The sequence below is a fragment of the Montipora foliosa genome, chromosome 9 (genome assembly GCF_036669935.1).
Source record: "Montipora foliosa isolate CH-2021 chromosome 9, ASM3666993v2, whole genome shotgun sequence".
NCBI classification, from domain to species: domain Eukaryota; kingdom Metazoa; phylum Cnidaria; class Anthozoa; order Scleractinia; family Acroporidae; genus Montipora; species Montipora foliosa.
The window spans coordinates 43,927,828-43,944,488 of NC_090877.1; the positions used below are offsets into that span (position 1 = coordinate 43,927,828).

The window sequence follows — 16,661 nt, forward strand, 5'->3', positions numbered from 1 at the left end:
GTTGATTCGGTAATCTGATGGGGCAAGTCCAAATGATAGAGATCGACAGTTCTGGCATGGGTTATGGGCTTCTGAACTGTACTCATGGCAGTGTGGAGGAAAGCTTTTCATGTAAAGCGGTGACTCCGATAGGCTTAAAAATGGTTCTGCGCATGGATGATGTGTTGGCCACACCGGGTTCACTTGATGTTATGGCTTGTTCAGCTTGCTTTTAATGTTGTTTTTTTTTTCACACAGCGACCATGTGATGAGGAATCCCGAGCGAAAATCTCTACCTCTACCGTGCAAAGTGTCTTTTCGTATGAGCCGGACTACGTAGCACATTTATTTGAATTACTGTGGAATGAAAAATAAATAAAAGAGCTCTTCACAGCCCGAGTTACATATCTTCAGTTGACGTACATCACGAAAATGCATGTGAACTTTGGGTATCCACCGTTAGTTCCATTTGCCCAAATATATCTTCACAAGCAAGTTAGGTATTCGGAAAGGATTCAGAGCAAGCGATTTTATTAGAAGGAAGATAATGTTCGGGACCAGAATGCGACAGATGTGTCCAAACAGTCTAAGTTTGAGTCGGGTGATTGGCATGTACCAAACTTCATCTGTTGGCATTGATGTGCTGGCGGACCTGTGGTTTTCAAAATGTGTTTTACATTTAAATTTTAGAATATTTGCAATCAACGTAACTACCCAGTGAGCGTTAAAAAAGCAACTTGACCAGTGCGGGAAATGAAGCACGCAAAATTAAAATAACTTTTTTTTTATCGGTTCCTGTTCTTGTCTTCTTTGGTTTCTACATTACAAAGATCAGACCACTAGCTTGATCCAACGTATACCGTCTACGGTTGCTCGCCGTGTGCATTTCTAAGGTATAATTCTCAAACTTGGCCGTCCCCGCATAGCGAGGAACGTTCAAAAAATGCACTCATCTTTTGACTTTGGGCCGCGTGTGTTTCCAGCAGCAGCAGTAAGAAATATTCGCGTTACACTGTTGATATCTGAGTCGCACTGCTAACCGTGCTCACACTTCTCACCAAGCCTGGTCTTTCTGTGATCTCGTTATCATTGCCGCTGACCAAATCAATCTTGGATCGATGTGGGAAGAGGTTGAGTACCCTTGCTTTCCAATGGGGTCGTTCCAAGAGGCTGGTGCAGTCGATAAAGTTAAAGTTGCGAATTTCTCGAGGTAGATTATTATGATCCACATCATCGATTTTGATGATGACCAAACAGTTGTCCCGCCTTTCTACCATCCGATGAATGGCTAGTCTCATCTCGAAATCGCCAAACGGGGTTGCCAAGAAATGTTTTGAAAATAAGACCAGGACTTTTTGACTGCTATTAACACATCTCGCCATTTCGTCTACGAACGGTATACCGGGTCGAAAGTCTTTGTAATGTACGCAGCACTTAATATGATGTTCTTCCAGAAGATTAAGAATCCTCCTCATCCATCTCCAGTCATGGGAGCTGAATACCAGGAACGCGGCGTACTCATAACCTAGTGACACAAAATTTGAAGTGAAACAATGTGAGGGCGCTAATATGTTGAGGTAAATGTCAGTCTGCTGCAAGTCGCGAAACCGTAAAAGCTCAATTACCCTCGCTAATTATCCACTTTTGTGAACTTGCTCGTTATCTGTTGCTAACCAGAAAGCAATAAACTTCAATTTTTGTGTCCACTGCGCTTTCACAGCTAGACACTGGGGCAAAATGAGGAAGAGTTTCTTCACTGATCTTAGGGAAACAACAACCCGCTTCTTCGTGAAGGATTGCTTGTTTTGCACTTGCTAAAGCTATAAGCTGACCCGCCTTCAATGAATGAATAAACAAGTAAACAAAGAAAATATCGCTGCTCTCCTCAAACAACGCACTCTAAGTATTTGGGGGTGGGAATGGGACCCTCATTCCCACTTGCTTTCATTTTTTTTTGCTCCACAGACCCTAATGCTCTGAAACCATATTTGCACATTTAAGTTAATCCATTAAAAACAATAATCATTCTGTACCTCCCAGAATTGTAGTTAATTAAGAGTTTTCTAATTTGTTCATTTGATAAATACGAGGATAAGAGAAAGAACAAAAGGCTATACCATTGTCCATTGAATGGAAAAAGAAAAAGATGGAACTTGTGGAGTCATGCAGCAGCTCTCGTAAGGTATAATGTGAATGGTTCCACACCGAAGCTAAAACCAAAAGACTAAACAATAATGACTTAGACTTAAAAACAATATAGGCTGCTTACAATTATACCAAGCAATAGCAGGTTACGAGAGCTGCTACATTACTGAGTTTCTGCACTTCTCTTTCACTGAGGGAACCCGGGTCCCGGGATGTCCTGCACAAGGTGTTCGTCAAGGGAAGCTTAGATCTCTACTAATTCCTTGGATCAATCCTTTTCCGAGTAAATTTATTTTTCGTAACAGGTTTTTCCGGCGAAAAGTTTCATATTTCCCTAGACGCTGTGCTGAATCTCCCAAAGGAGGCGTTCTACAAATAAATCTACTCGGGAAAGGGTTGACTCCTAGGCCATGTATGGGACATAGAGGCTCCCCTTCTCCTGCCTGCATTGAAAGATTCTTTTGCACGTTTGATATACTTTGAGTTCTCTTGGTGCAAGGTTGGTTAAGTAATTGATAAAGCGAAGTTAGAGTTCAATTTTATCTTTTATCGCTAAACGAATCGGCAACGATGATACTCAACCTTCAGGTGCCACTGGTTTAGGGCTTGGTTTCTTGCAGATATCGATTCTGTTGCATGTGTAAATACACAAAACTAAACCAATAAGGGCTCCAATCGATATTGCCACAGCTTTGATGATGCCTAGAGATGCAAAAATGATGTTGATAGTTGACATTAGAGAACTAATTCTTTTTAAGTTGAGTACCAAGACTAAAAAGCTCGATTGCAAATGGCAAGCCCGCGGGTGACTTGAATAGGCAAATAGGGGGGATCAAATAATTGCCCGGCCCAAGACCTTCAACATTCACTTGGAAGCTCTAACACCATGCATGTGTCACACTGCCTCACTATTTGCTTTTACCCGAAAGCGTTATTTTCTGTGGTTGGCACTAAAAATCAAGAAAGTGGGAAATACTTAATTATTGCCTTATTCTAGCCAAATATCATAATTTTATTTATTTTTATTTGATAGTAATAATAATAATAATAATAATAATAATGATAATAATAATAATAACATGAATAATAATTTATTATCATTAGTCTGATAATGGAACTAAAGTTTCTATCATTGCCGTGACTATATCTGTGGTGAATAATAATAACAATAACACAGTAATAATAACAATAATAATACCACATCCAACACATTAACTGACAACCAATCAGAGGGTGAAAAACGCAATATCCGAGGTTCAACTTCAATGATAACGACTTGACTAAACTTACCGGGGATGGGATCAGCTGTTACAGTACGTAAAGGGCTTGTTGTTGTCATATTTTGAGCGGCTATCAAAGACAGATAAGAAAATAAAGATTTCAAATAATAATAATAATAATAATAATAATAATATGAATAATAATAATAATAATAATAATAATAATAGTGATAGTAATAATAACTATAACGATAACGATAATGATAATGATAATGATAATGATAATGATAATAATAACGATAATAATAATAATAATAATAATAATAATAACATGAATAATAATTTATTATTATTATTAGTGTGATCATGGGACTAAAGTTTCCAGCATTGCCGTGACTGTATCTTCCCTGAATAATAATAATAACCCATGCAACACATTCACTGACAACCAATCAGAAGGCGAAAAACGCAATATCCGAGGTTAAAATTTATTGACAACGACCGGACTAAACTTACCGGTGATGGGATCAGCAGTTAAAGTACGTGGTGGGCTTGTCGTTGTCATATTTTTAGCGATTATCAAACACAGATAAGAAAATAAAGATCTCAAATAATAATAATAATAATAATAATAATAATAATAATAATAATAATAATAATAATAATAATAATAACAATAATAATAATAATAATAATAATAATTGCTCACTGGATTGCTCACTAATGAGGCTATCCCTGGAGAATTGCTACACTCAGTAGATTCTACAAACAGAGGTGTCCAGCTTCTTTGTGTGATCAAAAGAGGAGTGACAAGGGTTTTGTTTAAAATGAAACTTTTGAAAAGCTGCATATATTATTATCCTGACTCCAATGCAAGTTTCAACTACCTGGTGCTTTTGATCCTTCTGAGCGGAGATGTTCACCCTTTACCCGGCCCTGATTCTTCAAGTGGTCAGAAAATTCCTGTAAGATCTACCATTCGACCTGCTCATGTATCAAATTAACGACTGAACAATGCTCCTCATTCCATTCCCGTACAGCTTTTCTTATTGAACACCATGTTTGCAACAAAATCTGACGAGCATAGATAGTCATTTGTATCTAATCTCGGTTACAAACGGAGACTTGACTACATCGTGGGAGAGTGGTACATTAAACGGGCGACTAAAAATTGCAGGGCGTATCCCAAGCAGCTAGAGCGAAATATTTGAATCTGACCACCACGTCGTAGTGATGCACGCCCTTTTTCGGACAAAAAGACGAGCCGAACAGATCTTTTCCAAGAAAACACCGTCAAATGACAGCCAGGACGTAAGATCTGAGAGATGATCCAAATATTTGAGCCAGATACAGTGTTAAACTGAATCAATCGATTGCGCCTGGACCAAAATCAGAACAAATTGATGAGAGCCTAGAGGCGTTTATTGCTGATGCGATAGAACAGGCCTCTAGAGAAACCATCCCCTCTAGAATACACCATACTCACGAAAAGCCATGGGCAAACCAGGAATACCAGGACCTGTTGCTGAAACGCCGCGAGGAAAAGCATCCAACCAAACGGATGTCGCTAACGAAGGAAGTTAAGAAACTGCGTGCAAAGCTCAAGAATGCGTACTTTAAAACTCAGTCAGACGAGGTCAATTTAGCAAGTGAACAACGTAAAGCAGAAGGGGAGTTCAGACTGATGAAGCAGCACACATCGCTCGAAAGATCAAATAAGCCTCTGATATCTCCGTCAAAACTAGAGGAACACTTCTCTAACATTTTGGCCCCTGTAGCTATGACCCGCAACCAGAACTGGAACGACCAGAAGATCACTCCTACATTTTATCACCTGAAGACCTTCCCGTCATTGACACATCAGTACCAGACCGCTCGGAGATTGAGACGGGGGTAAAAAAGCTTAAGAATGGCAAATGTAGAGGAACAGATAGACTGTACGCTGAGCATCTCAAATACGCGACATCGGAAAGACTACTGAAGTATTTATTGATCCTGGTAACGCTAGTATGGACATACCTCCATGTACCATTGAGATACATTTATTGATTATTTAAAGCAATTTTGAATAATGTAGTTGTAGTCGTCGTATAATTTGTAGTAATTAATAAAGTTTTTATAATTAATTTGGTAATTAATTAAGTTTTTATAGTTGCGACTGATGAGTTTACCGTGTCTAAATAAAGTTATCCTATCCTATCCTATCCTATCCTAGATGGCTTACGGCCAGCATGACATGTCTTTACAAACGAGGCATCCGCTCGTGTGCAGAAAACCACAGAGGCTTGAGTATCATTGCAACAATGTCTAAAGTTGTGTCAGCAATAATGGTCGAGAGAGCTCGCGAGGCCTATGAGTTCATACTCCTGCCAACTCAATACAGTTTCCGGTCCAATAGATCAACCACTGATGCTATCTTCATCCTGCGCCAAGTGCTCGAAACATCTAGTAAAACAAGAACACCACTGTTTGCCGCATTTGTAGACCTTAAGGCTGCGTACGACTTGCCATTCGCAATTCGCCTCAAGTGTCCACAAATTGTAGCAGTCCTGAGTGCCCTATACACTGGCACAAAAGCATGCATCAAAGGAACAAATCGGATGTTTGACACCCTTGTGGGATGTCGGCAAGGCACTCTGGAGTCTCCATCCATTTTCAATATCTCCCTGGGCTTTGTTATCAGAGTTGCACACCATGAGATAGCGGAAATGTATCCAGACACAGGCTTCAAGTAAGAAAGCACGAGCGTCTGGGGCAAATCGCATTACTGAGATTCCTTTCGCGGATGATCAAGCCACATTCGCTGAATCCATCGAGGAATTGCAGAACATCCTCCAAGTGTATGATGCCACCACCTACATCCGTTTTGGGTTACAAATCCCATACGTAAAGACGGAAACAATGGCCTTCAATGTTGACGAACATGTGAAATGCCAACTGAGCATCATCCCTCAGGGTGGTAGAGATATTAAGAATGTTCGTACCTTTAAATACCTTGGATACTCCATTAGTACGTAATTGCAACACTGAATCATCTTGTTTCCTCTACACTAGAATTGGTGCCGCATTCATGAAATGGAACGAATTCGAACTAAAGCATGTTCTAACCGACCACCGTATCCTTTTAAAAACCCGGGTCAAGTTCCTAGTGCCATGTGTTCGATCCCGCCTTTTGTATAGCGTTTAAGCGTGGCAGATGTCTGCCAGTGATGTCAATAAAATAGAGGTAAAAAAATCTGGCATGGGTTCCTAAGAAAAATGATCAAGGGTGGTTATAAGCGGAAGAACACACCTGGTTCCCAAAATGTTAATGTTGAAGGAAAAGTGGACTGGAGTTACAACATGTCCAATGCTGACTTGCGCTAAAAAACGAAGACTCAATCTATAGCGCTAACTTGCTACGAGTAGCAACTGAAATACCTTGGCCGCATCTGCAGGATGGAAAATGATCAGCTACAAAAGCAGCTTTTGTTTAACACTAACTCACCCAAGTGAACGAAGTTTGAAAACCTACTGGGCTTAGATGCCCAGCAGTTGAGAAGGACCATGATGGCTACATCAGACTTTATGCAATTGTTAGGAGGAACACTGACAGAAGCACCCCAGAGAGTTGATAACTTGAGCGGGGGAAAATGATAATGATGATGATGTACGCTATGATAATATAGGTCGTACAACACAAAATCATCATCGCTCACGCGTGAGCCTTGGAACATTATACCAGTAAAGCGTGTCTGCAATGACAGCGGCAAAGTCGGAAGCATCGCCATGTGTCTACGCCTATCTCATCTTAATGTTAGATTAGCTGGCAATAAAGCAATGACAATCAAGGATTTCACGGTTGACAATAATATCGATGTCCTGGCTTTGACTGAAACTTGGTTTCATAACGATGACTCTGATATGGTCGATATGGGTACCCCGTGTGCTACAGGTTATAGATTTCCTCATAACCCCAGGACTCAGGAGAGGGGTGGGGGTGTTAGACTGCTCTTTAAGGATAGTCTTCGGGTAAACGGGATCATCTGTGAGCAATATAAGACCTTTAACACTGGATGAAAAAACGGATTTACACCAAATTTGCACAACGCAAATACAATGCAAACATATATTTACTCTAGAGCAAACCTGTAGCAAACATGGTAAATGCCACATTTGCTACCATATTTGCACACCAGTGTGAATATAGAAGCAACTGTTTGCATTATATTTGCGCTGTGCAAATTTGGTGTAAATACATTTTTTCGTCCAGTGTGAGCTCATGTTTTATGAGGAGTTCTCACCGCTACTTGAGAAGACCCTAGATAGCGAAACATCCAGGCCCGATCATCTTCATTGGGGACTTCAATTTTCATGTCGATGATGTTAATGACTATCAGACGAAACGTTTTGCTAATATGCTTGGAGCCCTTGATCTCAAACAGCATGTTAATGGCATTACACATAAGGACGGTCACACCCTTGACCTTGTAATCACAGATCTGAGTACTCAATCGTGAGAAAAATATCGATTCGTGATCCTGCGATCTCTGATGACTAAGCAATTCATTGTGATTTGAACTTACGGGAACTTGCGTATGCCAAGAAAATGGTTCAATTCCGGTAATTACGATCCATTAATCTAAATTGTTTCTTTTAGGACATTCTTGCCTCTCCATAGTGTTTTTCTGTCATTGCATGCACCTCTGAAGTCAAAGTGTGTGGCCATTAGACCATCCGCTACAAGGTACACACCGGAAGTGGCGGAACAGAAAGGCAAGAGGCGAGGTCTGGAACGGAAATGGTTAAAAGCGGTTTTGGAAGTAGACCGGGAGAATTATGTGTACCAGTGCAGAGTAGTCACTAACTTAATCGACAATCTGAAGCCTTCGTATTATACATCAATTATTCGGGAAAATGCTAGTGATCAGAAGCTACTCTTCGAGACTGTTAACAAGTTACTTCATAAGAACACAGCGTGGCGTTATCCTTCTGCACAGGACAATGATATATTGGCAAACCGTTTTGCTGAGATGAGACATGCTCTGTCCTACTCCATGATTTTAGAGTAGTGTCTCTGGAGGGCGTGAGGGGCTTTGCCTCTAAATCGTCATGCAAATCCTGTAATCTTTACTCACTTCCAGCCTTCGTTGTGAAGGGATGTTTGGACACACTTCTCCCCGTAATAACCAGGATTGTCAATCTACCCAGTACTAACGAAGGGAGCTATGCCTGAGTCTTTTAAGTTGGCTGAATTGCTTACCTCGCTGAAGAAGCCTGATGCTGACTAAGAGTTTTCGCCCGATATCCAATCTGCCGATGGTCTCAAAAGTTGTTGAAAAAGCTGCCGCTGACCAATTTACTCGTCATGTTTTGACCAACATCTAGATGAGCCTTTCTAGTCAGCATATAAAGCTTTCCACTCAACTGAAACAGCTTTAGTCAAGGTTAAAAGTGACATCCTGTGCGCCATTGACAGTAGGCACTCTGTAATCCTCCTGCTACTCGGCCTATCAGCTGCCTTTGATACCGTAGCGCACTCGATCCTGCTCTCTAGACTGTCCACCATTTTTGGAATCAGGAGTACATTGTTGGCTTAGTTTCGGTCCTATCGTACATCTCGCAAGCGGTATGTTTGTGTTGAAGGTTGCAAGTCTTTACCTCGTAGTCTGGATCGGGGCGTACCTCAGGGTTCCGTCCTGGGAACGTTACTCTATTTGGCATACACATCCCCCATTAGCAAGATAATCAGACGTCGTTACCTCCAATAACATCTCTACGCGGATGACTCACAGTTGTATGTCTCCTTCAAGACAGGATCGTTCGATCATCTTTACTTGGCTAAATCCAAAGTTGAGCTCTGCGTAAGAGACATCGATTCTTGGATGTTGCACAATGGCCTAAAACTCAATCAAGATAAATCTGAGCTGCTTGTTTTTCACCTCGAAGTTCCGTGTGGCACCTGAGCTGGACTCTGTCGCAGTTGCTGATGAATTGATTACACCGGAGCCCAGTGCAAGAAATCTGAGGGTAATCTTAGATACAGATTTGTCCTTGAATGATCATATTTCAAAGTACAAATATTAGCAAAATCAGAAAATTCCTAACAAAGGAATTTATGGAAATCTTAACACATGCATTTAGCTCAAAACTGGACCACCGTAATTCGTTATTGTACGGACCGTCTGCCTATCAGTTGAATAAGTTACAGCTGACATAGAATACTGCTCTTCGCGTCGTTTCTTTCGTTAGAAAATATAATCACATTACACCTGTTTTTCAAAGTCTCCATTGGTTACGGGTTTAATATTTAATTATTTATCAGATTTTACTCTTAGTCTACAAAGCACTAAATGGTATGGAACCCTCTTATTTAAGTGTTATGTTACGCTATAGAACGTCTACACGGACGCCTAGGTCTACTTCGCAGAACTTTCTTGCAGTGAGTCGAACTTGCACTAAGTGGTATGGTGATTGCGCGTTTTCAGTCGCCGGCCCGAAACTGTAGAACTAGCTTCCATTGAACATAAGACAATCCAGTGTCGTGGGCAGTTCTAAGAAGGAGCTAAAAACTCATTTATGTAAGTTAGCTTATGATGTTTAGGTTTTTTGTTTAGGGTTGGTTGGGAGTACTTGATACATGTAACTTTTAAGAAATAGGTTTTTATATTAAGCATATAAATATTGTAAAGCGCCTAGGGCAAGAAGTGTTTAGGGGCTATAGGAATAAATTTTATTATTATTATGATGATGATGATGATGATGATGATGATGATTATTATTATTGTATTAATTTATTATTATTATTAGTCTGATGATAAGACTAAAGTTTCCAGCATTGCCGTGACTATATCTGTCGTGAATGATAATGATGATGATAATAATAATAATAATAATAATAATAATAATAATCCCCGCAGCCATGCATACATTGCTGTTTTTCGATAGATTTTATAGTTTGTAATGGTCCTGAACACCATAGTACTTTGATATAAGTTACTGTACTGTATTGTTTCCTCATCATAACACCCTTTCCCTTTATATTAAGAACACTTACTTATCAGGCTTAATTTGTTCTTATTTATATGGTGCTCTATTGGCCAAATTTCAGCCTGATGTCCTTAATCCACTTGTTCTTATATGCGGATGTTTAATGTACTCACAGTCAAAATGCGACAGCCAAAAGAATTTAAGAAGAAAGATGAATAGAAAAGGTTAAATAACTGGAAAGAGAAAGCAATGCAGGGACAATACCTTCGGGAAATGGATAGGATGGATAGAAATAATACCTGATTGTGATTGAGGAAAGTGATCTGAAAGGACACCCAGAGGCAGCTCTCAGTAACAAGCATTGAGAACTAATTACACAAAGTTCCAGACGTAGATAACAGTGTCGAATCGCCGGCCCATTTGTAGAATGTGTGGTACCAAAAACCAGACGGTTTCGCATATTGTGAGTGAGTCACGGTGTAGCAACGTGGCTCAAAAAATAAAGACAAGAAGGCACGACAATGTAGCTAGATATGTGCATTGGCAACGTGACAAGTACGCTCCTCACCGTCGCTCCTACGAGCGCAAGCCAGAAGGTGTCATTGAGTATATTGAATATAAGATCTTGGCGGATTGTTCAATTCAATGTGATTTGATGTATGAAGCTCGTAGACCAGACATTGTAGTCGTTGACAAAACGAGTAGAGAGACAAAGATCATAGACGTAGCTATACCTGGGGACGTATGAGTAAGCGATAAAGAATTTGAAAAGAAGGATGAGAAGTACAAGCCGGTAAAAGAAATAGCGTGAATATTAGCGATGAAGAAGGTTACTGTAACTGTCATACCAGTAGTTGTAGGGGCATTGGGGGTGATGGCAACCGGATTTGAGTAGTTTGTTGAAGATATTGGGATTGCAAAGAGGATAGAACATGCCCAGAAACCAACCTTATTAAGGACAGCGAGAATTTTGAGACTGGTGGCTCCATGTTGAGCACCCTGGAAGAAGACCCTGTGAGACCCGTCTAACTGCGTCTAACCCGTCTTGTTCTCTCTCACCGAAGTAGATGGAGTAATGAACATCAACACTAAGCTTTTAGAAGTAAAACATAATGAGGATAATAATAATAATAATATTAAATAAATAATAAGTAATATATAATAATAATATATTTTCTTTAAATCATATGTTGACTCCGGATCTCGCCCAATTGTGATCATTGTCTAGGGTTGAAAAATTAACGATAACTACGAGACTAAACTTACTTGACGTGGTGTCAACTGCACCTGGTAGACTTGGCGTTGTCATATGTTTGGAGGCTATCAAAGACATATTAAGAAGTAAAGATTTGACATCATCATCATCATAATTGTAATATTATTGTTATTATTATTATTATTATTATTATTATTATTATTATTATATTGAATAAATAATAGTAATAATGATAATAATTTTTTTTTTTGAAAAAACGGTTGAGTCCGGATCTTGCCCAATAACATCAATGATAAGTAGGAGACTTTACACTTACCAGACGTGGGATGCGCTGCATTTGTTGCGGGTGGCGTTGTCATTTTTCTTGGGGCTATCAAAGTCAAAAGAAATTATTGTTATTATTATTACTATTATTATTATTGTTTTAATTATTATTATTATTATCTTGTTTTCGCACATTGGATTTCCAATGGATCTTCAGTACTCCAGGAAGCTTGGTGACAACAAGTCTCCTCAAACTTATAGGACCTTCCTAAGAATCCTTGCCGTGTTCAGAATCACACTTTTCTGAAGCTCGTCTATCTTTGTCTCTATACCACTATTCTTTAGTCTCCTCTTTAAATCCTTTGGAACTGTTCCAAATGTTCCGATTACAATAGGAATTACCATTGTTTTCATTTTCCATAACTTCCTCAATTCTCTTGCTAGATCCTGGTATTTTACTATCTTCTCGACTTCTTTCTCCTCAATACGGCTATCATATGGTATTGCAAAGTCTATTATTATTATTATTATTATTATTATTAAAGAGAGTCAAGTAGTGAAGTTGTACCACTAAGCAATCATCATCACACTAAAATTGCCGCGCGTTCAGAGATCGTTTTCACGATAAAATTCAAAATTAATGACGAATGGATTAACGCTTATATTGGTAGCGAAGAGCTTGTTTTCTTGGACGCATTTTGTGATCATATTAATTCAGACTTATTGTTGATAAATGAAATGATTTTCCCTCCATAATTAATGGTAGCCTTGTTACACTTGGGATTGGGTCGAAATTCAAAGGTCATTCATGCGAGCTGAAACGTATTAAATAACTCGTTTAAAACTGAGTCTGGTCTCTGGAAGTGACTGTGTGAATGTTGTACGCTTGCTCGTTGCTCTATGTTTCGAGATCGAATGTATTGATCGAAAGGAGTTTCCAAACTCTACCCGTCTCAACTGCAAGGCAACCGTGATTTATTTACTTACCGTAAACCATATAAAGCTCCCGCACGCTGCTATTGTAAGGAAGGCTGTGAATCTAGGAGTACAGAAAGGAAACAACAAAAAAATCAATTAACAATTAATTGATTGATATTGGAAATCAATAAAAATCAATGCCTAAAAGTTGAGTGGGTATGGATTTTTATCGATTATCATTGATTACTATTGATTAATGAAAGAAGGGGTAGTTTCTAAAGAAACTGTGGTGCTGCGTCGGTGGGGAAGTAGTATACAAAAATTTGGTTTATCAACGGAGTTGATAATGTAAATTGACCACCGTACAGAGATTCTAAAAGCTGACGTTTCGAGCGTTAGCCCTTCGTCAGAGCGAATCGAGGGATTGTGGGTTACGTGTAGTTTTTATAGTAGAGTAGGAGCTACGCTATTGGTGGTAACATGGCAACGTGAAAAGTAGGAATATATTAGTTAAATTAACTAATATATTCTAACATTTAACTAATATATTCCTACTTTTCACGTTGCCATGTTACCACCAATAGCGTAGCTCCTACTCTACTATAAAAACTACACGTAACCCACAATCCCTCGATTCGCTCTGACGAAGGGCTAACGCTCGAAACGTCAGCTTTTAGAATCTCTGTACGGTGGTCAATTTACATTATCAACTCCGTTGATAAACCAAATTTTTGTATACTATTGATTAATATTGAGTTAATTGATTATGAAATTTTTTAATGTTATTTTCAATAAAACGCGCCATGTGAATTAACAAACCATTAACAAAACTTTATTGCTACGTATGTCTTTATATTATCACAAATTAAATGTTTCAAATTTGTATCATTTTTACTACAGTTTACTATTAAAAGCTTATTAATTACTAACACGTATTACTGATCAGTTATTGATTATCTGTAAAAATCAATAATAATCAATAGCAATTAAGACTATTTGGTGAGTGAGTATCGATTTTTATTGATTTAACCAATCAATGATAGTCAATCGATTATTATTGATTACTATCCATCATATTGATTGCAATTAATAATTGATTTTCATTGAACTTTAAGATCGACGTGCGACGTCGGCGAAAACATCACGTCAAAATATAAAGTATTTGGCGATTGTTCCATCTCGTTCACGTCGCACGTGGACGAAGTATCCTAAATTTATAAAGTAAATTGTTTGTTGACAAAAACGTTGACGTGACTTCGAATAGCACTGTTTTTCCCGCTTTCTGAATTCTGATTGATCAATATTTAAATTTCAGTAGCTCCCGCCGTATGAACGGAAATCGGACCACATTTAAAATGTGCCAGCATTGCCATGGCATCTCCCAAAAATGCTACCAATAAATCGAAAGAGAGAAGACAATTTAAGCAAGTTGTCTCTTATACAAACCTATTTAAAATTCAGGTGGCTTCAAAGAGTTATAAGAACCCATGAGCTCTGCGATGCCGGTGCGATGCTCTACCAACTGAGCTATAAAACCGCACAGTTGGGAGCGGGTCATTTTGTTGGGTTCATGAGTTTCCGTGAAAGAACTCGGTGAAGGCATTAATGTATATTTGAAGGGTGGGTTGTAGACGAAATAGAGAAGTGCAATAAATACGAGGCGTGTAACTTGCAACTCTTTTCCTTGGAACAAAGCTGGGGATTTTAGGACAACAATTTTATTCCCAAATATATGGACAAAAATAGGATCGATGGGATGCTGCACGCGCGGGAAAATGCTCGAACTACGTTACATCCAAATAAGGTAAAAAACCCGATCTGTGAACCAGAATTAACCGCCTCAAGGTAAACATCATCGGTCTAAGTTACATTATTATGCTTCCAAATACATTGACAAAGAAAATGAAAAGAAAATTCAAGTAAAAACCACCATGTACCTCTATAGCAATATCGTTATCATATTTATAGTTCAACGAATTGAGATTTGCAACGAAACATGTCTGGTTCTGAAATAAAAAAAGAGAAAGTTAGGAACGTTAGACAAATAAAATTTTTGCAGGTTTTGCACAAAATTTTGTCGCTCGACAAATGGTTTCTTTGAGTTTTTTGAAATGTTTTAAAGCCAAGTAATGGTAAACCTAGAGCGAGCCAGTCATATGATATCAATGATTTAAATCTACATGCTTTACTCTCTGATCGTCCTTTTTAAAGCAAAACTTCTTCTTTTGCTCAAAAAAACGAAGGTCACGTGATTGCGACTACTCCTTTTTCGTTGCTGATGAGGCGCTGAGGCTGACCGTATCGGAATGTTGATGTTATCTGGAATGATTTGGAACGTTCTAAATATTACTTATCCACTTACTTTTGGTAGTATGTAACAGTCCATGTCGCTACCGAAGTCATTAGTATTCACTTTCAGTCGAAAGACAATATTTTTCCAGGTACCTATGGAATCTAAAAGTTACGCAGAATTGTTAAATAATTCTTTTGCATCCTTCTGATTAAGAGGGTGGACTAAGGAGGGGAGGGGGCGGGGGGAAGTTGGCTGGTAGTTCTGTAGCGATAACCTCTTAGTGCTTGATATAAACTGATAATGAAGTTGTTGAAACTACACTGATAAGGAATACAAATTGAGCTTTCGATTCAGCTAGTCTTGATCGTAATGAAATTGATGTTTGTTTGTACCACTTTAAAATGGTCTCTGCGGTCCCTCTTGAAGACATTTCATGACCTCAGCTGGGTTTCATGGACTTGGAACTCCAATTGAAAGGATAGCCTTTTCCCTCCGTAATGTACCTTGAATTCGTAAAATGACTGGAGGTAAATGGCCGTTTTATGGTTTATTTTCTCGCAAACAAAAACAATTCAGTTCTGCAATAGGACTGAACTAGTTTTCTGTGAATGTCTGTGCCATTGTGCACTCCTCGCACGCACCGAGAACAACAATGGTTAACATATTTACTCGTGTGTTATTGGAATGCGGTGGATATTTTTCCAAATATCTTTGTTGTTACGCGCCAGGAATAGCGACTCACATAAAAACAGTATTACTGAGCAAGTGTCCGCACGAGCAATTTTTGCGTGACATCGTTTCATCTGAATCTTTACTTTCTGGTGTTGATTACTGCCGAACTTTTATGCGACAAAGAAAGACTAGCTAGTGTTTTCAGCAAATACATTTGATTTGCCTCGTGTAATGGCTACAAAGATTAAAAAAAAAAACTGTCACTTTCTTTTTTTCTTCAGATTTTGAAAATGTGTTTGTTTTAACACCTGAGAGGCAAAAGTTTGAGCTTTGGTTTTTATCCAAAGGCTGTTTACTTTGAGTGTTCAAAACTGACCTATCGGACTTCAGAAAGTTTGATCCAGGGAAACGTGACGTCATTTACTCACTAGCCTTGAACTTTCAGCGTGTAAATGCAGCTTATTATATATTCAAAACACGAGTTTAAAAGTCTTCCATGACCATGTTAACCAAGAAAATGATTATCACCCTCAATGCTGCTAACTATATAATTTATACAAACTCGAGTTCAAAATTCTGAAAGCCCGAAACTCCAATGCTGCATATCAATTCAGCCGCGTACACAAGCAATGCATTCTTAACCCATTGACTCCCAGGGGTTCCCCATTGACGAGTCAAATCGTCTGGCGTTAGACAGAGTAAAATACTAAGTCTGGCCGGTTTCGGCCGGTTTGGACGTCAAAGGGTTAAAAACTCTTCGACGTCATTTTCTCCTCGATCCAGCTCCCTGAAGTTAAGACTTCAAATTATAAATGGCGGACCATTTAAGGGGTACTCTGACGAAAATCGCATCTTTCCTATCTAAGCCATTTTGAAACATAAACAAGTAGTCTGCGTGAGAAGAAAAATGCCGTTTACTTTTTTCAAATATCTCTTTTCGTTCCAGAGATATTCGAGATTTTAAACTATGCAAATTAGCCAAGCG

At 38.8% G+C, this 16,661-nt stretch overlaps 1 protein-coding gene and 1 pseudogene across 2 annotated transcripts in view; one reads left to right on the plus strand and one right to left on the minus strand.

The window, feature by feature from the left end:
* Positions 1-217: 217 nt before the first annotated feature.
* The window catches only part of LOC137971346 (uncharacterized), a 122,311-nt gene continuing 105,867 nt past the window's right edge, over positions 218-16,661 (minus strand). For both annotated transcript variants that reach the window (XM_068818172.1, XM_068818171.1), the window contains exons 5-12: positions 15,074-15,165; positions 14,649-14,717; positions 12,781-12,832; positions 11,846-11,899; positions 11,580-11,633; positions 3,415-3,474; positions 2,707-2,826; positions 218-1,504 (exon numbers count right to left, since the gene is read on the minus strand). In XM_068818172.1, coding sequence (XP_068674273.1) covers positions 987-1,504; positions 2,707-2,826; positions 3,415-3,474; positions 11,580-11,633; positions 11,846-11,899; positions 12,781-12,832; positions 14,649-14,717; positions 15,074-15,165 — 1,019 coding nt within the window. In that variant the 3' untranslated portion in view covers positions 218-986. The remainder of the gene's footprint in view (positions 1,505-2,706; positions 2,827-3,414; positions 3,475-11,579; positions 11,634-11,845; positions 11,900-12,780; positions 12,833-14,648; positions 14,718-15,073; positions 15,166-16,661) is intronic.
* LOC137970466 (uncharacterized) lies at positions 4,906-8,406 on the plus strand (annotated as a pseudogene).